General features: G+C 44.1%; 2 protein-coding genes across 2 annotated transcripts; one reads left to right on the forward strand and one right to left on the reverse strand.

The window, feature by feature from the left end:
* Window positions 1-156: 156 nt before the first annotated feature.
* On the reverse strand, window positions 157-1,278 carry mrpl41 (mitochondrial ribosomal protein L41). Its single transcript, XM_068604418.1, has 2 exons — window positions 1,220-1,278; window positions 157-748 (listed from the first exon to the last, which is right to left on the reverse strand). The coding sequence occupies exon 2, from the start codon at window positions 711-713 to the stop codon at window positions 306-308; it is 408 nt and encodes a 135-aa protein (XP_068460519.1). The 5' UTR covers window positions 714-748; window positions 1,220-1,278; the 3' UTR covers window positions 157-305.
* Window positions 1,279-1,639: 361 nt separating this feature from the next.
* On the forward strand, window positions 1,640-23,373 carry pnpla7b (patatin-like phospholipase domain containing 7b). The gene is made up of 35 exons (XM_068605097.1): window positions 1,640-1,684; window positions 3,483-3,566; window positions 3,701-3,775; window positions 4,244-4,331; window positions 4,678-4,751; window positions 4,990-5,084; window positions 5,558-5,698; window positions 6,400-6,559; window positions 6,641-6,721; window positions 7,076-7,204; window positions 7,536-7,616; window positions 8,543-8,657; window positions 9,071-9,148; window positions 9,458-9,534; window positions 9,866-10,015; window positions 11,391-11,468; window positions 11,825-12,030; window positions 12,137-12,268; window positions 12,834-12,957; window positions 13,043-13,232; window positions 13,734-13,883; window positions 14,714-14,777; window positions 14,993-15,161; window positions 15,298-15,480; window positions 15,571-15,689; window positions 17,851-18,007; window positions 18,179-18,295; window positions 19,187-19,256; window positions 19,452-19,568; window positions 20,413-20,561; window positions 20,733-20,885; window positions 20,980-21,096; window positions 21,643-21,727; window positions 21,874-22,001; window positions 22,123-23,373. The coding sequence occupies exons 2-35, from the start codon at window positions 3,519-3,521 to the stop codon at window positions 22,186-22,188; spliced, it is 3,966 nt and encodes a 1,321-aa protein (XP_068461198.1). The 5' UTR covers window positions 1,640-1,684; window positions 3,483-3,518; the 3' UTR covers window positions 22,189-23,373.
* The last annotated feature ends 444 nt before the right edge of the window (window positions 23,374-23,817 follow it).

A 23,817-nucleotide genomic window follows, 5' to 3' on the forward strand; every position in this document is an offset into this window, starting at 1 on the left:
TCTTAACTTGTTTTTAAAACCAAGAAGCGTTGAGCAAAGTGAACTATATGGTCATGAATTAAATCCTCTGTATAGGAGAATGTGAAGAATAACTATAAATAGCCTCAGGGCAGATATGTATACTGTATAACCATTACAATAACGAATGCACAACTCTACAGCATAGACCCATACAATTTATTTAGCCAGATCAAGTATTCACTTGTAGGAACAAACATTTTAACATAAGACACAGTGCCGTATGTAAAGGTTTCATCTTTGTCAGTCTGGGCCTTTTTTTCAGAAACGTAACACTGAGTCCATATTCAGCGCACATAGTTCTTGGGATACAGCTTAAAGAGCTTCCCCTCCTGTTTGGGCTCAAAACCATATTTTTCCAGCTGTCCTTTGCTGAAAGTGCCCTCCTGAAAGTCTTTCTTGATCTGAGGGGCCACGACTTCAGCAAACACACTGTGTGCTGTGAGCGGGGGCTCTGTTCCTCGAGGAGAGCGGTAGGATACGTAGGGTTTAAGCTTGAATCCCTCCAAGTTAGGCACCACAAACTCCGGGATCATGGATCGTATGGACAGAAACTTCCTGCTGGAGAGCCTCAGTCCAGTGGGCCTCGCGCCCCGGCCTTTGTTATGAGTCCTTGCTCCCTTCTTGCTGGTGAACTCAGCCATTCGGTCTGCTCCTCTCACCAGACCCCTCATCAGCGTGGACAACACACCCATCGTGCCACAGCGGCCCTCCTTGTAGGACAGAACAGCTGTGAAGAAGAAACCACTGGTTTACAATCACTGTTTACGTGAAGGCAGCATACGTACAACCCCAAAGGATATACAGACTTTGTTTTTCAAAACTGAGGAATGATGCATCCTTGAATACATGTGGGAATAAAAAATGTCGACCACAGAAGCAATCACCTTTTGAACAATTGATTATGAAACGCTTTCATTATCACATTTAACATGACGGCAACTGTAACGCCACCTGTTATTAACGCATTGTAGTAAAGTGGGTTCAGCTCATTAAAACATGCGGAACATGTGTAGGTTAGCTTGGTTGTTTAGCTCGTTACGAAGGCTAGCGTTAGCTCCCTGACGAGCACTCACGAGCCTGCTAACGCTGCTTGCAAACTAGATAACATGTTACGTTTCTAAATTAGTCGTTAACGTTTAAATATCATTTCAAATTGGCCATAGGTTCAAACATTGTTACAAAAGTCAACTCCTCTCACCTTGAGCTCACTGTTGGTTCGCTGTAAGCAGTGTGACGGGCTGTCCAAGGAAGAGCTCAGTGATTGGCCGAAAGGCAAACCACATCCACCAATCACAATCCGAGATACTCGGGCTGACCTGTCACTGATTGGTGCGTCAAGTTAAGCTGAGCTACTAAGAACACGACTGAATAAACCTTCAAGATAAATGCTCAAACGGCGCAATTAATATGCGCAAAGGAAATATGTATCTGGTGTTATGTTAATGTTGAGCGAAACTATGCAGAAAACCTAGTTATTGAATTGCACCTCTCATCCTCTTTCAACATTGTCCACAATGCCTTCATCGCATCTGGGTCTCCTAAATGTTCGTCAATACAAGTTTTAATTTTGTAACCATTACCGGATATGAAGATGGTTTTACCACACAGACTTGACCCTGTTCTCGTGCATGTAGCTATTGACACAAACTTTGACACAAGAAAGGTACGTGTGGGACATGTTTAGGACTTGTTTGGTCGGGTTACAGTTAGTTCTGCTGCTGAAGTTGTTTATTTGCTCGCTTTTATTTGTCAGTTCATACTCTTTTGTTCCGTTTTCCTCTCGCATGTTGCACATGTGTTTGAGAAGTAACGGACGCGACGCTGTTACAAAATCCTGTTCGGTGATTGTGGAGTTGCATGTTGGCTTTCACGTCCTGTTAAAGTGAGCCGTGAGTCAACGCTACAGGAGTGTGACTTCTTTTGCTTTCAACCAGGAGTAAGATGCTCCTCTTCATACCTCCGAGGCTCTACGCGAACACACGGAGACCGAAATAGGACAAGTCCACGACTCGCTTACCAGTCTGACATTTATAACCACAAAGGCTGACAAGCTCTGTGTGTGTGTGTGTGTGTGTGTGTGTGTGAGAGAGAGAGAGAGAGAGAGAGAGAGAGAGAGAGGGAGAGGGGGAGAGAGGGAGAGAGAGAGGGGGAGAGAGAGAGACCTGTGTTTCTGCAGCCCAGCGGGTGACATTTAACCCAGATTTCTGGAGCCTTTTGCTGTGTGACTGTCGGTCAGATGTTGTTATGTATGAAGAGAGCAATGTGTAACTGGAGTCAAGTTCTGTGTCATGAATCTGAGATGTGTGGAGTTAGGGTCAAGGGTTCGAGTCCCGGGCTATTTCGATCACAAAAGCTTTATCAAGATATAGTAGCAACAAGTCATCGTCTTACTTTCCCTTGTGAAATGTGAAATGTACACTTGGTTTATTGTCAACAAATACAAAACTTTCATCTGTTTTCAATGAACAACTCAAACAGGTAGAATTTAAATAGCTCAACAATGTGACGAGTGGTTCCTCCTGATTCTGCACAAAATGCCACTTTTAATGACCGCTGCAGTCTCAGAAGTATTCAACCCCTTCATAGAATCCCTCATAAGAGCACTCCTTTGCAAATCAGGTGTGTCTCCAGCTCACCTGAAGCCTCAGTAGTGGCTTCAGGTGAGCTGGAGACAGAACACATCAGATAGTGACGTGTGATTGCATATCAGAAATATGGGTAAGACAAGAGAATTGTCCACAAAGTTACATTGTCTTGCACAAACAAGGAAAAGGATACAAAAAGACAGAAAAGGCACTGAATGTTCCTGGAGATAACATAGGAAGCAAAGTCTCCAAGGTCAAAAGAACGCTGCCTACACTATCTGGATGCTTTGCTTCTTTTTCTAGTCTCAGCGTTTGGAGGGCAACATGGACTCAATCAAGTATCAGGAAACACTGGGAGAAAACGCCACGGGGTCTTGGAGGAAGCTGGAGCTCATTGGACCTTCCAACAAGACCAAGATCCCAAGCATACCTCAAAGTCCACTAAGGCTTGCTTTCAGAAAAAGCCCTGGAAGTCTAGGGGCCGTCACAGTCGCTTGACTTGAAGAAGGCGGTTAAATATAAGCGAGCGGGAGGATGCTGCCCGTGAGGAAGATAAGAGTCCTCAGGGACGCTGTCAGAGCCTGGTGTCGGGCATCCGTTGGCATCGGGTCATACTAGCAGGAGGGTGATGGTCATGAAGGGGTTGAATAATTCTGAGACTGCAGCGGTCATTAAAAGTGTTATTTTGTGTTGAATCAGGAGGAAACACTCGTCACGTTAGTTGTGTTTCACTATTTAAATTGTCCTGGTTTGAGTTGTTAATTGAAAACAGATGAAATTTTGTACATTTTGCCAATAAACCTAATTTCCAATGGGGGTTGAATCATTTTGAGTGTATATGTCTGTAGTTTAAATTGTTTCTTTTCCGTCTTGTAGAGTGTGTGGTTTCACGGCTGCATTAGTTGAACAGAAATGGAAGACAACGATGATGAAGAGGAGAAGATCTGCAGTATATACCCGGTATGACGTTCTTTCTTTAGTAATGTATCTTATACGTTTGCATCTGTCTAGCTGTGTTGTGTCTCTGTCGTCACGTTGATTCTTTCTCTTTGCATCGGCTCTGACTCGCGTGGTTCCTGTTCTTGACGTTTCAGAGCTTGGTTCCACTCGGCAGTGAGATCAAGGCCAGGATGACTCAGTTTGTGGCGGAGAGGACGGAGGCCAACATGGTAACCACCGGCTTCACGCACCCTTCAGGGAGTCACTTATACAAGCATACGTATTCTGAACATTCTGTTTAAAAATGAGAATATTAGTCGTTCTCATTCGCTTACACAACCTGAACAGAATTTCAAAAATCTTCTTTTATTTTCTTGTCAAAATGGAGTCAAATCATTTTTTTTACATAGGGAATGTTGCATATGTAAGGTTATCACTGCAGCGAGCAGAAAACACTGTCAGCACTTGTGTGTTTAGCAGCACAATGTGTACGAATGACATATGAACTAACCGCTCTGCAAAAGCCTAAAGAGGAATCAGATCGAGGAAAGTTCATGCTTCGGCTTTCATGCATGAATGTAATGCAATGTGTCTTGAAGGTCACAAAGAACAGGAGGCACTCTGGAGCGCCTGGTCTCGCCCTTCAGGTCATGTTGAATGTTTTTAAAGAACTGAGTAGTTGTGTGTTTTTCTTCCAGTGGACGGCGGTGCTGATCGGAGCTGCCACAGTTGTTTCATTCGTTGGAGTTGTTGTTTTCCTTCTTTACAGAAGATACAAACGGTCAAGTCAGTGCTTTTCCCCTTCCATTGGTATCTAGAATGATGCAAAGTACACAGCTAACATATTAACAGGGTCAGAGTGGGGATTGTTCCAATATTGGATGTTTTTATCATATGTCAGAGACAGCATGAGCGTTGTTCAGTCCAAACAGGCATGCACGGTAAGGGTCATGGCTCAACTGCTTATTTATTTTATTTATTTAACCAGTTTCAACCATTTTGTTGATACTGTATGGCGTATTTTAAAAAAGAAATGAAGTAGTCAGTAAATAAAAGGCCAGAATCTGCAGGTGCACCACCAGGCCGAGGTTCCCGGGTCCGGTATTGTAGCTGCACTGTGTTTGTGTTCCAGAGGCCGACGCTCCACACTATCGCTTCAGGAAGAGGGACAAGGTGATGTTCTACGGCCGGAAGATCATGAGAAAGGTCAGTGCTCTTCAACATCGTCCTCTTACAGACAGTAACACGCTTCATGAAGGATCAGACCTGGCAACCCGCTGAAAACCAACAAGCTAAATAACCCTCTCCGCTGATGTTTGCGTTACATTTCAACACGTTGTTGGTCTCTTTCTCTGTTGGACAGACAGAAAGAGGCAATTTTATTACTTCTATGGATATAAATCTGATGCAAACATGTCCAATCCCCAAATGTGTCCCGTGACAGGTCCAGACGTTGTCCTCAGCCCCGTCCTCTTCTTCAAATGCAGCTTCCCGTCAGAGAGTGAGGAAGAGGACCAAAGTCCTGTCTATAGCTCGCAAGTGAGTCTCTTTTTCTTCTTTAATCAGCTGACAGCTGAACGTTCAGGAATTCTTCAGTTCAGGAAAAGGTGGTTTGGCAACTCAAAGTCTACTTACATGGACCTTGAGATTATCTCATCAAAGAAGATAAGATGGTATGTAAAGATACAAAGAAACAGGGAATTTACAGAGCCAGCGCCACCAAATATTGGATTTTTTTTTATAATATACAATATCTAAACACTTGTTGACCTGAGCAGTTGCTCAGTTGTTCTTTAAAAGCAAAATTAAATAAACATAAATGTACTAATAAGAAAGATTTTTAATATAAATACACAGAGTTGTTGTGTTTTAAGGAGTTCAGAGAACAGATAAACTCCAGCTCTGAAGAAAGAAACTTGGTTTAGAGAGTTGCAAATCAAAGTAGGTCATTGTTACCAGGATTGTGTCTGTGCGTGTGTGTGCGTGCGTGTGTGTGTCTTTGTGTGTGTGAGGATCCTGCGCATCCAGAGGGAGCCCCCCACCCTGCAGCCTAAGGAGCCTCCTCCCTGCCTGCTGGAGGCGGACCTGACTGAGTTTGACGTGAAGAACTCCCATCTGCCGTCTGAGGTGCTGTACATGCTGAAAAATGTCAGGTAAGGAAATCGTGTGATGCCTTTTTTCCATCTGGCACATGAACAGGAGCAGTTTGTGCGTATATATGTATATATATATATATTAGGGCTGGGCAAGTTAAGTGCTGCCTTCTCTCAAATAGGAGAACTTTCCTCACACGAGGAGGCATGCTCACAAGATGTTCAGTGCACTTTATCAAGCCAGACTGGACTTTTCTCACTGAGTATTAAAAACTGAACTGAACTTGAAAACATGAAAAGCACTTTTTGCTTTTGTATAAAGTGAATCAATTGCTGGTTTTTAACATGTTTAACCTAAGCAACAGACTGAACATGGACAAAAGAAGGAGTGGTTTGTCCCTCACATGGACCCTTACTACTGAACACACTGTTTATGTTGTTGTTTCTTCTGGTATCTGTTCAGAAAAGAAAACAGATTTATAAACTATATATGTATGTATGTTAACTTGCTGTTGCTCCAGAGTGCTGTTATATTGTTCTGATAACATTACTTTCAAATAAAAGCGTGCAATATCCTAGTTTTTACTTCATTATTGAATTTGCCGCATAATATAAAATCTAATCTGTGCGTATGTAGCAATTATATGTTATCAGACTCCAAATTTCATACAGTTAAACTGGACTTGTCATAGTGTTTTAACAATGTCTAAGGACCATCAGAAGGACTAGAACCACATTGTGTGCCCGTGTGTCGTACCCAGGGTGCTGGGCCACTTCGAGAAGCCTCTCTTCCTGGAGCTGTGTCGTCACATGGTGCTGATCCCGCTGCACCAGGGGGAGGCGCTGTTCCGACCGGGAGACACTGACGACAGCATTTACGTGGTTCAAGATGGCCGCCTAGAGCTGTGCATCCATGAGAGTGTAAGGCCAGAGGACTCTCAGTGAGGAGAAGGTCTATCGGGTTGAGCCCTCGTGTTGAGATGTCTCTGTGTCGTCCTGCAGGACGGAACGGACGCTGTGGTGAAGGAAGTTCTCCCCGGGGACAGCGTCCACAGTTTGCTGAGTATCCTCGACAGCATCACTGTACGTCTCCGTCCTCTCAGCCTCTACTTTAAACAGGAACATTACGTTGCTCATTGTGAGGAGGCAGTGCTTTGCCGGATGGAGGTTTATAGTTTATGGTAGTTGTTCGTTATTTTGAAATCTTATCATAGTTTGACAAATTCATACAAATGTCTAATCGAATAAAGTGATAACATTTTGAACAAACATGGATGTAAATTGCACCCTGACTGGTTGGTGGTCACACATTTTGTCTCATCTTATTGTGTTTCAGTCATTCAGCACTGCCCTTCTTTTCACTCAGATCTTGTGGTTGAATTTCATTCGGTTTTGTGAAGACTTGTGTGACTCACGACCTCCTCACTGTGTCGTCAGGGCTACCCTGCACCCTACAAAACGGTGTCTGCCAGAGCTGCCGTTTCCTCCACTATCCTGCGTCTTCCAGCCGCAGCCTTTCAGGCCGTCTTCGAGAAATATCCTGAAACTCTGATCCGTGTCATCCAGGTAAGTGTTCCCTGACTGAGGAGCACCTGGAGGTGTTTGGCCATTCGTAACAGTCGAGGAGGAGTCTGTGATCCTCCTCCATGTCTGTCATTTATCATCACAAATGACCCACTGAATATTTAGCGAAACACAAATTGGCGTCTTGGTGGTTTGGTATCGTTTTGTGGGACGTTTTTTAGTTTTCACACATTTTTTTCATCTCTTGTCTGGTCAAGCATTTAGGAGGCTCACACATTTCTTTAAGTATTCTATAAACATCAATATTTCTAACATTAAATCTAAACATCATATTGTGTAGTAGGTTTGATAAAAGTGTGTGTGTCCTCTGCAGATAATCATGGTGCGCCTCCAGAGGGTGACCTTCCTCGCCCTACACAACTACCTCGGCTTGACCACGGAGCTCTTCAACCCGGTACTGTTTTACGCTTTGGACTGACTGATGCCCAGAGCTGCTCTCTGATACGCAACATGACTTAAAGCAGAGCCGTGTTGAACAGCAGGTGACGCACAACAAGACAATAACCACATGCTGCACAGCTTTGAAACAAACACACCCAGCAGATGTGCAGCTAACGGATGCTACAAGCAGCAGGGAAGAGACGAAAGCCTTCAACCTGTAGCAGACATAACAATCTAAGAGAGAATGCAACTATTGTGTTATTTATCAAAGCTCAAATTATAAGAATGATTTCAAACTGAAGTTGTGATCATGATGCTTCCAGCATACTGGATGATAGTTTGGAGTCGTGCCTCTTCCTCAAAGATTGCATGATAATGCTTAAACATACGTATATCATTTAATTGGTATAATAAAAAAAGGAAAATGTAAAAAAAAAGTCATTATCAAGACTTTTGTGGTTAGTTAATGTCAATGTAATATTTTTTTGCTAAATATTAGTTAATTTTTTGCACGGATCGAATTTTATTTGCATTGTTTTAACAAGGTGATTGCACATGTTGTTAGTTTTTGTCTGATGGAGCAATCTGGTTTGCTTGAAAGGGATATACATTTTCCTTAATCTATTATTTAAAAATGCACGGATGCAGGAGTTACAAAAAGTTGGACCACTTTGTTACAAATCTTTTGAGCCGTTTGGGCCCAAACATTGTTTTTCCTCCAAAGCGGGCGTGAGAGAAAAAGAGAACGACTGGCTTAACGTAACGCATATATACAGTACATGCGAAAAATAAAGTTCAAACTTCATATCCGTAAAGGTACAGATGGACAATTAATAGCTGAATTCCACGATGTACACTTAACTGTAGCACAGATTTAGGTCAAGAAGGGTAACGAATCCCAGACTACATTTCATTGATGTTGATTGATGTGTGTTGCAGGAGAGACAAGCCATCTCCTTGGTGTCGGTGGCCCATGTTCTGGGTGAGGGTCATCCACACAGAGGCCTCCGCAGGCAGCCTTCCCATCCTGATGACATGGGCTCTGAGAACGCAGGTCAGAAACACAGCTCTCAACACGCCACGTCCGGCAGCGGCGTTGTGTGTTCGGTAGCAGCGTTGTGTGTTCGGTAAGATAAGATAGTCCTTTTTATTAGTCCCTCAGTGGGGGAATTATGGGATTACAGGAGCCCTTATTCACAGTAAGAAGAGATAAGATCAAGTAATATAAATAAAATAAACAGTAGAACAGTAATAAAAACACAATTTCAAAATTAAAAAATGTGTATAAAAGTATTGCATCAGGTGAATTAGGTTGAAGTGTTTACAGTGTTCAAGTGTTCAGAGTGGTTCGTGGTCGACTTGGGGCTTAGCTTGTTGTGCAGCCTGACAGCCGCGGGGAGAAAGGACTTAAAGGTCGGTGGTAGCGTTGTGTGTTCCCTTATCTCCTCTCGTTCCTCCCCATCACAGAAAGGTCCAGCCTGTCTGACGCGTCCACGTCTAAATACAAGAAGGCTCGCTCTTCCTCCACCCCGCTGGCTGTTACAGGTACACACACGCAGACTTTTCTCATGTACCTCAATACTTGACCAATTAGATTGGACAATAAACTATTTTTAGTCGGGGAGCCCCTTCCTGGAGAACAAAGGCTTACACAATTATCTGAGTTGTAAAGAAACCCAAAGAAACCCTTTTTGGATGCTGCTCTAGTAAAAAGTAGCAGCAACAGTAACATCAGCAAGTTTCTACACAGCAGCCTCTCACACACATCTGGCTGCAATAATCGTTTCAATGAGTATTATTACAGATACTGAACCCTAAAGAGCAATACAATGACGATGTTTTTGTGTTATGCAGGTGCAATGTCCGCCGACCTCAAGACAGTATATGAACAGGCTCAAGTTTCCAAAGAAGACACTCTGCCTCCTGTGAAGGTCTCTGGAACAGGACGTTCTTTCTTGCACTTCCTGCTGGTTGTCAGTTACACAAATATATTTTGGACTAGTTTGCAGTGACTGGTCTTCAGTTTGCTCCTCGATTAGTCTAATGCAAGTTAACAATGTTGTGGAGCCAATACGAGAAGGGAAAGAGTTTGACCGCAGTAACAAAATGCTATGTATTTAAGCTGGACAGTGCACCGTTCCACAGTAGAAACAATGGATCCCGTTAGTACACGGCATAGGTATAGACCGGGTGTTGTTACTTAGAATAAGATTTAGTTTGTGCTTTTGTGTCTTTCTGATGAACACCTTTCTGTCTCCTCAGTCTATCCTCAAGAAGACTGTGACATTGCAGCACTCTCCATCTGCTGTGTACCACTATAGTGATACTGGAGGAGGAAATGTCCAGCATAATAAAGTTAACGCCATTTTCCAAGCTGCCAAAAAGGATTTGCTGCAGGTCATCCAAATAGAGGTAGAGCACACTCTTTATTAGGCTGTGAGACTGTTGAGCACACACAATTCACTTGTCCTACGTTTTTAATTCAATAAACTCAAGATTCATGTAAACCTGTGAGGAGAGGAAGCACAAAGACTGAAGAAGAAGCGAGACATGCATTCATCCAGAAGGAGAGAGAGAAGAGCAGAGAGCTCCTCTAGACCTGAACCAGTCCTAACTGTAGACCTGAACCAGTCCTAACTGTAGACCTGAACCAGCCCTAACTGTAGACCTGAACCAGCCCTAACTATAGACCTGAACCAGTCCTAACTATAGACCTGAACCAGCCCTAACTATAGACCTGAACCAGCCCTAACTATAGACCTGAACCAGCCCTAACTATAGACCTGAACCAGCCCTAACTATAGACCTGAACCAGCCCTAACTATAGACCTGAACCAGCCCTAACTATAGACCTGAACCAGCCCTAACTATAGACCTGAACCAGCCCTAACTATAGACCTGAGCTGAAGAGAATAGTCTTAAGTATTCTTAAATGAGGTGACCGTGTCTGCCCCTTGGACTGAAAGTGGAAGCTGGATAACTGAAGGCCTGGCCCACATCCTACTTTATAGTACCCCACTCTCCAGTGGGGTAATATGGTGCTATGAGCTCTCTAGTGGGGTAATATGGTGCTATGAGCTCTCTAGTGGGGTAATATGGTACTATGAGCTCTCTAGTGGGGTAATATGGTACTATGAGCTCTCTAGTGGGGTAATATGGTACTATGAGCTCTCTAGTGGGGTAATATGGTACTATGAGCTCTCTAGTGGGGTACTATGGTGCTATGAGCTCTCTAGTGGGGTACTATGGTGCTATGAGCTCTCTAGTGGGGTAATATGGTACTATGAGCTCTCTAGTGGGGTAATATGGTACTATGAGCTCTCTAGTGGGGTAATATGGTGCTATGAGCTCTCTAGTGGGGTAATATGGTGCTATGAGCTCTCTAGTGGGGCAATATGGTACTATGAGCTCTCTAGTGGGGTAATATGGTACTATGAGCTCTCTAGTGGGGTAATATGGTACTATGATCTCTCTAGTGGGGTAATATGGTGCTATGAGCTCTCTAGTGGGGTAATATGGTACTATAAGATCTTACAGTAGTATGCATGAACAAATTTTTCTGCGTCATTTTTTTATTCCCAATTCACATTTTACTTATGAAAGAATTGAACAGCAATGGTGAAATACGGTTAAATTAGCGAAGTATTGTACTGATGAAAACAATTTGTTTATGTGATCTGGTAAAAGTTTTGTAATCATCAATCCATTTTTGTCCAGGTGGTTAAAACTGACTTCGGAGAGACTTCAAATGTGCCTGTGGTGTTAATATGTTGTGTTATCTCGTCAGAACCCCAGCCTGCTGGAGGGGAGGGTGAATCTTCGGCAAGTCAAAGCCGGTTCTGTTGTGGCCCACCAGGGCGACCAGGTCAGTGTGCCGGGCCAACACGGACAGAAACTCACCTCTCCATGGGTTCCTCTTTGTCGCGCAGTTTATTCGCACCAAATGCACGTGTCTCTTTGGTAGAACTTTATAATAACTACACACTACTAAGCATTAGTAAAGCATGAGTAAACACGCAGTTCATCGTTCGTAAAACATTGTTCCAACATGAAGACTCAGTAGTAACTCATTAATATGCGATTCATAAACACAGTTCTAAATGTGTCGTCTTCATTAATAAGCTTGATAAATGATGGATCACATGTCCAGGCCTCTAAGTGAGGAATCACATGCTCGTCCTCCAGACCACGTCTCATATTTCCTCTCCACATCTCTTCCAGGATATGAGCGTGGACTTTGTCATCTCTGGGTCGCTCCACGTTTACCAGCGTATGATAGACCGCGAGGAGGACACCTTGCTGTTTGTCACCCACCCAGGGGAGATCGTGGGTCACCTGGCTGTTCTCACGGGGGAGCCCCTTATCTTCACTGTTCAAGCTCACAGAGACTGCACCTTCCTCTCCATATCCAAGGCCCACTTCTATGAGTAGGATCAAGCTCCCGGAGAAAACGTTCAGCCGTTTCTTCGGGGTTTCAAAGTTGCTTCTTCCCGTCACCCCTTTAGGATGCAGTCTAATCTGTGTTTTTGGCAGGATGATGCGCGAGGAGCCCAGGCTGGTGTTGAACGTAGCGCACTCTGTGGTGAAGAGAGTGTCACCATTTGTCAGACAGATTGACTTTGCTCTGGACTGGATGGCTGTGGAGGCTGGCCGTGCCGTCTACAGGTAACTACTCCATGAGGCTGTTGATACCGAAACAATGAATGCGTCACTAACGCAGACGGTAATGACATTACATTTTTCTAAACTTTATTACACAGTGGAAACAGTTATTTGTTAAGCCACTCCTTCTTTTATGTGCATTGGGCCTCACGCAAGAACCAAAAATATTCATTTTCTTTTAAGAAGGAACACACGTTGTCATCTGAAAGTGATGGTAAGAGTCATGCACGAGCAGTGTTTCTCTAACGGATCGTACATGTCACTACTGTGAAGTCGTGTTTAGAATACACATTTCACTTTAAAATCTTTCTAAAGAAAGAAAGAAAACAAGAGCGAGTTAAAAAAATAGCAAAAGGCTCTTACATGAGGATACATTAAAGAAAATAGGACATAAAGGAGTATATCATGCATGGCACAGTCATGTAAAGTAACAGTGACAGAGTATCCTGCAAACATTTTACAAATCAGAAATATGAACTCTTACAGATACAGATGTGAAAGAAAATATGACGACTATAATTCTATCATGTTTGATCTGGTTGCTTTCTGATGGCCTGATTGTTTTTAGACAGGGAGACAAGTCGGATAGCACCTTCATCGTCCTCAGTGGCCGGCTGCGCTCTGTCATTGCAAAGGATGATGGGAAGAAGGAGCTGGCCGGAGAGTATGGCCGTGGGGATCTGATTGGTGTGGTGAGTGGTCAGAAGATGAGACACAATCTAAAGACAGACTCGAAGAGCAACGCATTTCAAGGCAATGCACGTTGCGGTCCAACAGGTTGAGGCTCTGACCCACATGAACCGAGCCACCACGGTCCACGCCGTCAGGGACTCGGAGCTCGCCAAGCTTCCTGAAGGAGCGCTGAACTCCATCAAGAGGAGGTATCCTCAGGTCGTCACCCGGCTGATTCACCTGCTGGGACAGAAGATCTTGGGCAACATGCAGCAGGGCAACGGACCGCTGGCTGGTAACTACACACTCTTTTGTTAGGATGAATTCATATACTTAAATAGGAACAATACCAGTTGTGAGATGGAGGTTTTGGTAAATAAGCTATGTCTAACGTCAGGAGGAACTTCATGAAGGGCTGATATGGAGGCTGCAGTGCACTGTGTTCACCTTTATTGTATCACCTGAAATCACACTGCTCGTTATAACTATAATTCAGCTTCTTTTTTTTATCATAACAGCCTCTTTTCCATCTTTCTTCTCAGCGAAAGTATTGTGACATGTTTTAGCTTTGAAACACAATTCTGCTTGCTGAGCTGTCCTGATCACGTTGAGCTGTTTATATGAGTATTTAATAACGACCACACCCGCTGATCTATATTCACCTCCACCCTCTTACCGGTCTGTCATAACTCATGCGAAAAAGGGCAGCTATGTACTATAGAAAAAAGAGCATATACGTTCAATACAACGTTTGAATCTGACATGTCCAATGAGAAAAACACTCTCTGCCCTGCAGCTCGAAGTCTTGCCCTCCACACCCCCACCAGCAAGTGGGATGCTGGAAACCCAGCGTCCAACTTGTCCACCGTGTCCATCCTGCCTGTGTCTGAGGACGTCCCGCTCACTGCCTTCACTCTGGAGCTGCAGCATGCACTTAGTGGCATCGGTACACACACACACACACACACTACATGACACACACACTCTACATGGAACAAACATGTCCATATTGTGGTTGTTATGCCACAGGCGATGTTGTGGCCACACCCGTTATGTTTTTGAGATGTCCCTCCATACTTACTTCCTGAAGGAACTTCTTTAAATTTGGCACAATTTATCCAGACTAAAGGAGGAACAAAGGTCAAGGTCACTGTGACCTCAACAAACTTGTTATTTGTTTTAGTCATGCTGATTATGACAATTTCACACTTGTTATTACGATAACATGATTAATCAGAATCAGCTTTATTGGCCATGTATGTGGACGCATACAAGCAATTTGACTTTGGTATTTCAACGTACATACCCATATATGGAGTTGCTTAGTTGTCGTTTCAGAAGAGTTCACAGAGCTGCTTGTTGGTTTGTGGCAAGTTATGTTCTCATTAATACACAAGTAATATTAGGGGATCCTCGTGGTTCTGTCTTTCGGGTGCCGTAATAGCGAGGCGAACAAAACGTTTATCCTTTTAGGTAAGAAGATTGTGATTGGTTATGTGCCCCATAGTTGTGATCGCAGGAAGTAAAGATATTTCCTGTAATTTAACTTTTCCAAACATCAAAATGACTTTCTTGGTCCACGGCATTACCAAACAAGTGACAATGAAATGCAGCACAGATGAAGAGTTTAAGTGGGAAAAAAGTATTGCAAACGCAAACTAATATTCAGGTTTAAGGGTTAGGAGGATCTACTTTAGAGTCTGCATTGTGATGCATTCACAACTATGTTATAAGTCCTATTTTAAAAACTCATCTGATGTGTTTGTATTCACGAAGGTCCGACTCAACTCCTGACCAGTGACATCATCAAACAGCGCCTCGGCTCTGCTGCTCTGGACAGGTTTGAAGGATTGAAACATAAACGCACAAGTACTGTCCTAAGTATGGTTCATGAGGCATTGCTGGTTATGATGTTTGGTTATCTCTAAAAACAAGACATTGATTCAGAATGTCAATACACACAGTAACACAACTGTGTTCATTTAAAGTTGCTTCATGAGAAAGAGGTTATGCAGTGTCCATTGTGAACAAGTATCCATATGTTTTATTTTAAAGTGTCCATGAGTACCGTCTGTCCAGCTGGCTCGGGCAGCAGGAAGACATCCATCGCATTGTCCTCTACCAGTCCGACCCGAGCCTCACGCCCTGGACCCAGCGCTGCATCCGCCAGGCTGACTGCATCATTATTGTCGGACTGGGTGAGCAGGAGCCCACTGTGGGCGAGGTCAGTTTAAATACACTCACGACAGGTCAGCTGCTGGAGCTCTTTCAGCACAAAGTGCACAGTCTTTATGAATGGACGTCCTCGACGAGCTGACGGGAAGCTCCGTGCGCCTCTTCTCCCTGTTCTCCACCTGCAGCTGGAGCGGATGCTGGAGGGCGGTGCCGTGCGTGCGCAGAAGCAGCTGGTGCTGCTGCACAAGGAGGATGGCCCGCCGCCCAAAGGGACGGCCGAGTGGCTGAACATGCGCAGCTGGATCTCCAGACACCATCACCTGTCCTGCCCCCGCAGAGTGTTCTCCAGGAGGAGTTTACCCAAACTGGTACTAACTGCAAACTGAGTCTTTTATGGGCAATTCTGGACCAGTTTAAAAATGATCCAGTTTAAAAATGCTTCCTGTGTTTTTTCCCAGAGAGAGTTGTACCAGCGCGTGTTTGAGAAGGGTCCAGACCGTCATTCTGACTTCTCTCGTCTGGCCAGGATTCTCACAGGAAACAGCATTGCCTTGGTCCTGGGGGGAGGGGGCGCCAGGTACGACACAAACACACAACCATCCAATACACCAGCATCGTAAGACTCAGGCTGCAGTCGAATAGTCCAGAAATGACCTTCTAACTTCGCGTAACTAACCACTAGCCCTTGACCTCTGTGGAAGACGTCACGGGGTCGAGGAAAGATGGGAAGGAGAATCCATGAGGAGTTATGACAAGACAACCACAGAGTTTAGAGGAGGACTCCACTTTCGATAAAACACGCAGTTCTGATGTTTGTGACGTCTGCAGCAGTGAAACTACAACGTTCAGGAAATGAACTACAAACTAAGTCGGTAGTTTTCCAGCCGGTTTAACAGATGATTGAAAGCATTTCTAAATTATAGCAACGGTTATTTACATGAGCTGCGTTTGTCTTCATGATCGTTTATTCTCGTGAACGGCCGAATGGTGCGTCACTTTAAATCTTGCCGCCGCAAGGAATTGTGGGGCAGAATTATCTCCTTTCATAAAGAAAGGAGCTGATTTAGAAGGCATTGAAGCTCTTTTCCTTTGCCTTTTAAATAACTCAAACAGCTCTTGGAACCTATTGGACCACAGCTTAACCCCAAGGAGCAATTGAGTATCACCTTTATCAATTTGAATCAATGCATATGTGTGCAACTGATGTATATTCCAATAAGAAGGTAAAATCTCATTGTTTCTATTCTGATTGACATGTTTCTGTCTCTCACTGCTCTGCCTTGTCCTGGAGCTTTGACCAGGTAGGTAGTGTATTCCTCTCAGCTGTGATCTGACACCCGGTAGACACACACATGACACATGAGCAGATATAATAATTATACACTGTGACTGCACCCATATATTTACTAGCCTCCAGCGTCTGAGTGTGTTTGTGTTGTGAGAGCCACTTTGCTCTGTAAATCACGTTACTTCCCATGTATCTATTTGAACAAGTCCCTTTTAAATCAGCAGAAACTGGAAATCAACTGTTATGATTTTTTTCTTACTTGAATTTTAAATTACATTAATTTAGCTTTTTTTTTGTTGCTTTTATCCAAAGGGACTTTGAAGTGCATTGACCCGTGTGGGTACAATCCCAAAGGTTCATCAATGAGACCTTTTCATTGCTATTCTGTTGCTCCGCTCCAAGCGGCCAGGCAGCTGCATGTGGACGAGGTGCAGACACACATTTAAAGATGTCAGTCAGACAAGCGAAGATTTGTTTTACAGCCTGAAGTTCTGCTGCAGCAGCTACTCCTGTGAGTCTTCCTGCCACAGTGTGCAGGTGAATGAGGTTGTTGTGCTTCTGTGTCTTCTCGTCCCGCCGAAGCTGATGTTGTTCTTTAAAGCTCTGGGTTTCAAACCTCCGATGGCCTTTTGCCGCGGCCTCCCAAGTATATGTGCAAACGTTGGCGGCTTTCTGGTTACCTTCACATGCATCTTCTGACGCCCCGGTGGCCTTTTCTCTGAAGCAAGCTCTTTACAATCCTCCATACGACCAAGCTAGTGAAGGTGTCTCTGCTTAAGGAATGTGGACATGGAGGTGACCTTTGCCCGGGACAGAACATCCTCTAGGAAACCTCATCTTCCCACAAGATGCAGAGTATTTGGCGTAGGCAGCACATATACTACGCACTGTCCTGGTGAGGCGAGTGTCCATGTCTCGTTGGCATACAATAGCCTGCTTTATGTTCTGGGAGGGTGAAAGGACCAGCAAGATAACGACAAGGAGAGACAGGCTCCTCTACCGGTGTTGAGATCCTTCAATTTTACATTGAATGAAAGAAATTTCATCCGCAGCTAAAAGAGAAAGAGGAGAGACGACATTGATCGGCATGCAGTTTGGGCTTTTCTTTTAAAATGTGGCTTCATTTGACAGGAAAGTGTGGAAATGAGGAAATGAGAGAAGGGTACGACATGCAACAGAACTTCCAAGAGAGGCTTGAGAGAAGTGGTCAGAGACACAAAGAGCAAGAGAAGAGGATGTTTGATGAAATGATGTGTAATGACTCTGGTGGGCAATGGAGCACAACAATGTTCAGTTCCATCAGATGAGTGACAATATGGCGACTAATAAAACATTTCCATATCCTTAAAACCATCTGGCGGTCAACATGAGACGGATGAACTTGTTAGAACGAACTGTTCTGTGATCAAAATGAGGTTCCATGTGATGTGACGGAGGACTTTGTTTTCAGGGGCTGCTCTCAGGTCGGGATCCTGCGGGCTCTGAATGAGGCGGGGATCCCGGTGGACATGGTGGGCGGCACCTCCATCGGCTCCCTCATGGGGGCGCTGTATGCTGAGGAGAAGAACAACAGTCGCATGAGGGTCCGGGCTCGGGAGTGGTCCATGGTGTGTAGATGTTCTCCTGAAGAGAGGGACGCTCTCCTGAACAAAACCTCTAATGTTTCTTTTACACGACTCCTTTCTTCTCGATTTACTTTACTTCAATTCTATTTCTGACTCCTCATTTTTAGGGGAACGCTAACACGTGTTGTCTTTTCTCATGTGTTTCATTCTCAGGATATGACCTCTTACTTTAAGAAGATCTTGGATCTGACCTACCCGGTTACCTCCATGTTCTCTGGAGCTTCCTTTAACTCCGGCCTGAGCTCGCTCCTCAGGGGCAAACAGATAGAGGTACGCTGCTGCGAGAGGACCAGGAACGTTGGTATTGTTCCAAAGCACCGAACAAGGAGAAGGTGACCTGCCTCTGGTACAGGGGTGTCAAACATACGGCCCAGGATATTACTAGAGATATTGCTCAACTAGCCATATTCATTCGTGGTGTTGGTGAGGTTTTTGGTGGTCATCGAGGAGTTCCTTGAGTTGATCCCCAGGACAGACACCAGGACAGACATTTTTAGCGCTCCCGAAATTCTGGGGGAAAGTACAAGCTGCAAATGGAGGACAACGTTTTTGGACATTTCAGTGTATTTTTCACCCCGAGGCGTTGTGTTGCAAGTCGTTTAAAATGGATCACGTCATGAAAGTGGCGTCCCACAAAGCGAGGGAATCTGCATGAGAAAGCCAAGGCAGATAAACAGAGGGCTGAATTTTTGGTCTTTTTTTTCTAGTTTATTGTTGAAATACCTTAAAATGGGGTTTATCATCCAAAAACCTTCACCAATGATTTAAATCTAGAGAAATGTTGTCGTTAATTATGCGTTATGTTGTGATTTTAATGCTCCGGCCCACTTGAGATCAAAATGGGCAGCATGTGGCCCCTTCACTAAAACGAGTTTGACACCCCTGATATAGTACATGAGTTCTGCTGTGTGTGCGTGTGCGTGTGTGCGTGTCATAGTGTATGTTATGTAACATTACGCATTATCGTCTGGATTCAGTTGCACAGCTGAAGGTGTATCACATCCTTCCACCTTTTACTTCACAGTGAGCACTCTGGTTCTGTTATTCTGGGAGAATATTTATCAGTTTGCACATTTCCTTGTGTTAAACAAGTTGTTCTTGTGAGATTGTATCCTCGAATAGTAACAGTCTGATACTTGATACGTGATGTTTCTGTGCTAGGACCTGTGGCTACCGTACTTCAACATTACAACAGATATCACAGCTTCCTCCATGAGAGTTCACACTGACGGTCTGTGCAACCTTTGACTTGTTTTTCTGTTTTTGAAGATGGCAAAACATTTACTAAATTTGATTTTTGGAATCCTCTGAAAACAATGTTTGACCTTCATAACCTGGACATGGAGTGCAAGGCTCTAATGTTCAAAGTCTTTCCTCTACTCTCTTTGTAAACCTGTCCTCCATCCTGGTCTCTCTCCTTCTCTAGGTTCCTTGTGGCGGTACGTCCGAGCCAGTATGTCGCTGTCTGGTTACCTGCCCCCCCTCTGTGATCCCAAAGATGGACATTTACTGATGGACGGAGGCTACATCAACAACCTGCCTGGTGAGAGACACCTGCATGCTGCTGCTGCTGGCATGTTGCACATGTTGCACAACATGAAGGAGCACCACTTTGTTTACACAACGTGTATTGGTTTCACATGGTTTCACAAAAGTCTTTTACTGAACTGAACCAGGGCTGTCTCATGAAGAAGACTCGTTGCTCATAGTCAGAAGCCTTCGTCTGATTAGCAGGCTCAAAGTCCTCATTACCGCATGTTGGACAAACCTGATGACATTCACCCACATCTGTTTTCACAGCATGTCAGAAATCCTGTAGAGTTCATGTACAAGTGGAGGAGTAGACTCGAGGACTCTGCTTAGTCTCTGACCAAGATGGAGACTTGTTTTAGACGACAAGTCAAAGTGCTTGAGCAGGAGACGCTCCATCATTATGAGTGATTGAACTATGTCATCTATATTAGCTTCTATTTGGAGGTCTGTGACATCATGCGTGCGCATGCCTCATGGCCAGGATGACTGCTCTCTTCTCCGTTTATTAGCGCAATGGAAGATTTAGAATTTCATAACCCGATATTTTGCATTAGGTTTCTCAATGCAGGGACGGACTTTTCCCAAGTGACTCAAAACTAGATCCTTCAGGTCAGCAGAGCTCAAAGTGCTCAACCAGCAGAGGAGGTCTCAGAGTCAAAGGAGAACACTCAACAAAACCGCAGGGGGAAGACAGAGACAACCATTTCTGTCCTTCATAACTCCGACATATAGAAAGAAAACATAAACCGTGTTGTGATCGTACCAAACCTCATTGCTCGGATAAAAAGCTGCTTGAGAAGATGTGTTACCTCTGAAACCTGGAATCCGTGTGTTTCTCTCATTGTGGGATGTAGCTGATGTGGCTCGTTCTATGGGGGCCAAGGTTGTGATTGCTATTGATGTTGGAAGTCGGGATGAGACCAACCTCACCAACTACGGGGACTCCCTGAACGGCTGGTGGCTGCTGTGGAAGCGCTTCAACCCTCTGGCTGAGAAAGTCAAGGTATTCATGTCTTTATTCTTGTTTCCATTTGCCAAAAATGCTTCCTACATGTAAAGAAATGTCAAAGGTATCACCTGCCGATGTTATTTTAGAGAACCGGTGGTGAGTTTGTGAGACTGTACCAGTACCAGCCCTCACAGCCCGCTAGACTCAGCAGCTTTTACCTTCCAGGTCCTGAACATGGCGGAGATCCAGACCCGGCTGGCGTACGTGTGCTGCGTGCAGCAGCTGGAACTGGTCAAAGACAGCGAATACTGCGAGTACATCCGGCCGCCCATCGACCACTACGGCACACTGGACTTCGGCAAGTTTGACGAGATCGCTGTGAGTTCCCCTCTGATGTATCATGTTATCCGTGTCTCTTCCACCGAGGCTGAAGCCTCCCTCTCCTCCTCTTCCTCCTGCTCTGTGTCTGCAGGAGGTGGGTTACCAGCACGGGAAGACGCTGTTTGATGTGTGGCAGCGCAGCGGCGTGGTGGACAGCATGCTGAAAGACAGACATCAGGAGGAGTTCCACAAGACCAAAACTGGACATGTGCGTACAAACCAGAGTATAGATTTGTTTCATCATATTTCATACCAGTATAGACTTTGTTACAATTCAAAATGGAGACGTGCAATGCCCAAAATCAATAATTCTTCTTGGGTTGGGTTCTGTGGACAGTTTTTGGATGAATGAATCAAAAACTAGTATTATTTAAAAATGTTTCGTAATTCAATCAATTATATTTACATTTTGAAATGAGAAATAGATCACATCTTTAATTAATAAATCTCTTAGACTCTGCAAATGAGTTGAATTAACTCGAGTGTTCTCTGTATATTATACCTTTTGTGGTTGAGGACATGTTCTGGATTCAGTACGGGGATGCAAACCTCAACTTGGGCTAAATATCTGCGTCAACTGCTCCATTGAGCCCCTGCAAACGTGGATTATGTAACTGTGAAGAGATAATCTCTTCACTCAGAGAACCAAGGTTACAATGTAACCAAGTGTTCTAATCTAATTCATCAGTATCAACAGAAACAGGGAGGCTAAAGTGCATTGAAGCTGATTTAAAGTCATCGTTGTCTCTTTCAGGTGGTTACCTGTCCCAATGCCTCCTTCACAGACCTGGCAGAGATAGTGTCGAGAATCGAACCTGTGAAGAATGCCTTTATTGATGGTTGGTTATCAGTAAAATATTGAAATCACAAACCAATGCATCAGAAATGTGATATACACATTGAACACATTCTTAATACCAAAGCCTTCTTTGACTGTGTAGCTGTAAGTAATATAACTAATAGGTGCTCATGTTGTCTCATGTAGAGGAACTGTCTGATGAATACCAGACAGACTACGACGAGGAGGCGGTGGAAAGCGCTCTCTCTGACTTTGAGGCGTTCACCGCAGGCAGTGAACACACAGAAGAGGAGACGGGAGACACTGCTGAAACTGTACGTATGAAAACCAACAGCATTTATTTGTTGTGAATCAAAGCCGATCCGTCACCAATTACCTTTTCCGAAAGGAAACTGAAGACACTGATGACTCTTCACTTCGTTTCCTGTTCCACAGGATGAGGAAATTCAAATCCGAGTCCGACGCCGGCCGACGAATACCTTGCAAAGTCCAGGGCCATGACATGAAAGCCATGACTGCCTGTCCGGGCTGCTGGAGATGCTCCACAGCAAGCACATTTCAATTCAGTATTTCTGGAAACCTCTGATGAATTACAAACATGTAGTCTGTACTCTTATCCAGTGAGCAGCCAGGGAGCAAGCTCAGTGTCTTCCTCAAAGACACAAAACAGCTTGTTGGGCCTCAATGTTTCCTGCACCTTGTTTAAACAGTTACGTGCATAGAAATGAAATATGAGTATAAGGACATTCCCATTCAAATCCTCGTAAGTTCATAGTCAGAGCGGCGGCCATTTTTATGTATGCCGTTGCCATTGTGACCACTGTAGCAGGCTAACATCCATATAAACTAAAGTGACTTATGGTAAGTTGCAGACGAAGTGAGGTGAGGTTTTGACGACTAAAACAAGCAGCGGCGTGGTAACGTTCCAAAGAGCAGAGTAAATGACTTCAGTTTAAACTCAATCCTTCCTCCACACACTCTTATCTCCAGATAGGGGACAACTTTGTTTGGCTCCTTTTCTGCAACCACTGTAGCCTTTAAGTATCGAGGAATTAGGAGGCTGGCTAGCTTACTAGTGCGCAGCTGGCTAATTAGCTATTTTGCTTATTCCGTCATGCTCCACTGGTCACGAGGAACTGTCCGAACAGTGAGCTGGTGGGTCGGTAGCGCTAACGGCCCCTCTGCCTCTGGAGAAGGACGAGCTAACATTCAGTGCCTAGCTAGCTAGCAAGCCAGCGCATGCTGGACACTGAAGTGTGTTATCACCTTAACATCTATGTCACTTTCTTTGGTACTTGGACTATAAACAGTGTCTGTTCTCCTCCTATGTCTATGGTTCAGTGACGACCAGGCTTCCCGCTCCTAAAACATCATGGAGATTCCATAAAGGGAAAATATCAGATCCATAAAGCGCTGTATTGTATACTGTAACATAAATACAAACGTTAGCATGCACTGAAATCGTTCTTTCTTGTAACGTGATATTTTATAATATGCAGTGGGACAGCTAAATGTGTAACTGGTTGCTACCATATGAAGCGCAGATCCATAAAGCACTGTATTGTATACTGTAACATATAAATACACACCCATGTGCCTAGAATGTACTTTAAGTATAGTAAAAGGGCTGTACTTGTATTCTCTTTTCTAGTCTTTTGACCACTCAAAGGTCTCTAACACTACATGACATAATGTGTGTGTGTGTGTGTGTGTGTGTGTGTGTGTGTGTGTGTGTGTGTGTGTGTGTGTGTGTGTGTGTGTGTGTGTGTGTGTGTGTGTGTGTGTGTGTGTGTGTGTGTGTGTGTGTGTGTGTGTGTGTGTGTGTGTGTGTGCGTGCGTGCGTGCGTGCGTGCGTGCGTGCGTGCGTGCGTGTGTTCTAGGTTTTTAAAAAGAAAAAGTATTAAGAATATTGTGTCTTGAATCATGCTTAAAACTAGCATGTTTGTTTATGTTAATAATTTTCAGTTTGTTATTTATCATTTATTAAATAGTTCCATATAATAATGTAGAATGTTTAGTGAGGACACGACAAACATTGAATTTAAAGCCAAGATTATGGAAAAACTGAAAGGAAAAGTGTATAAATAAAATGATTCTGTGGAATCCAAAATTATAATAAAACTTTGTACA

This window comes from Clinocottus analis, unplaced genomic scaffold, assembly GCF_023055335.1.
Source record: "Clinocottus analis isolate CAN_PGR_092001 unplaced genomic scaffold, fCliAna1.0.p SCAF_7, whole genome shotgun sequence".
Classification (NCBI taxonomy): Eukaryota; Metazoa; Chordata; class Actinopteri; order Perciformes; family Cottidae; genus Clinocottus; species Clinocottus analis.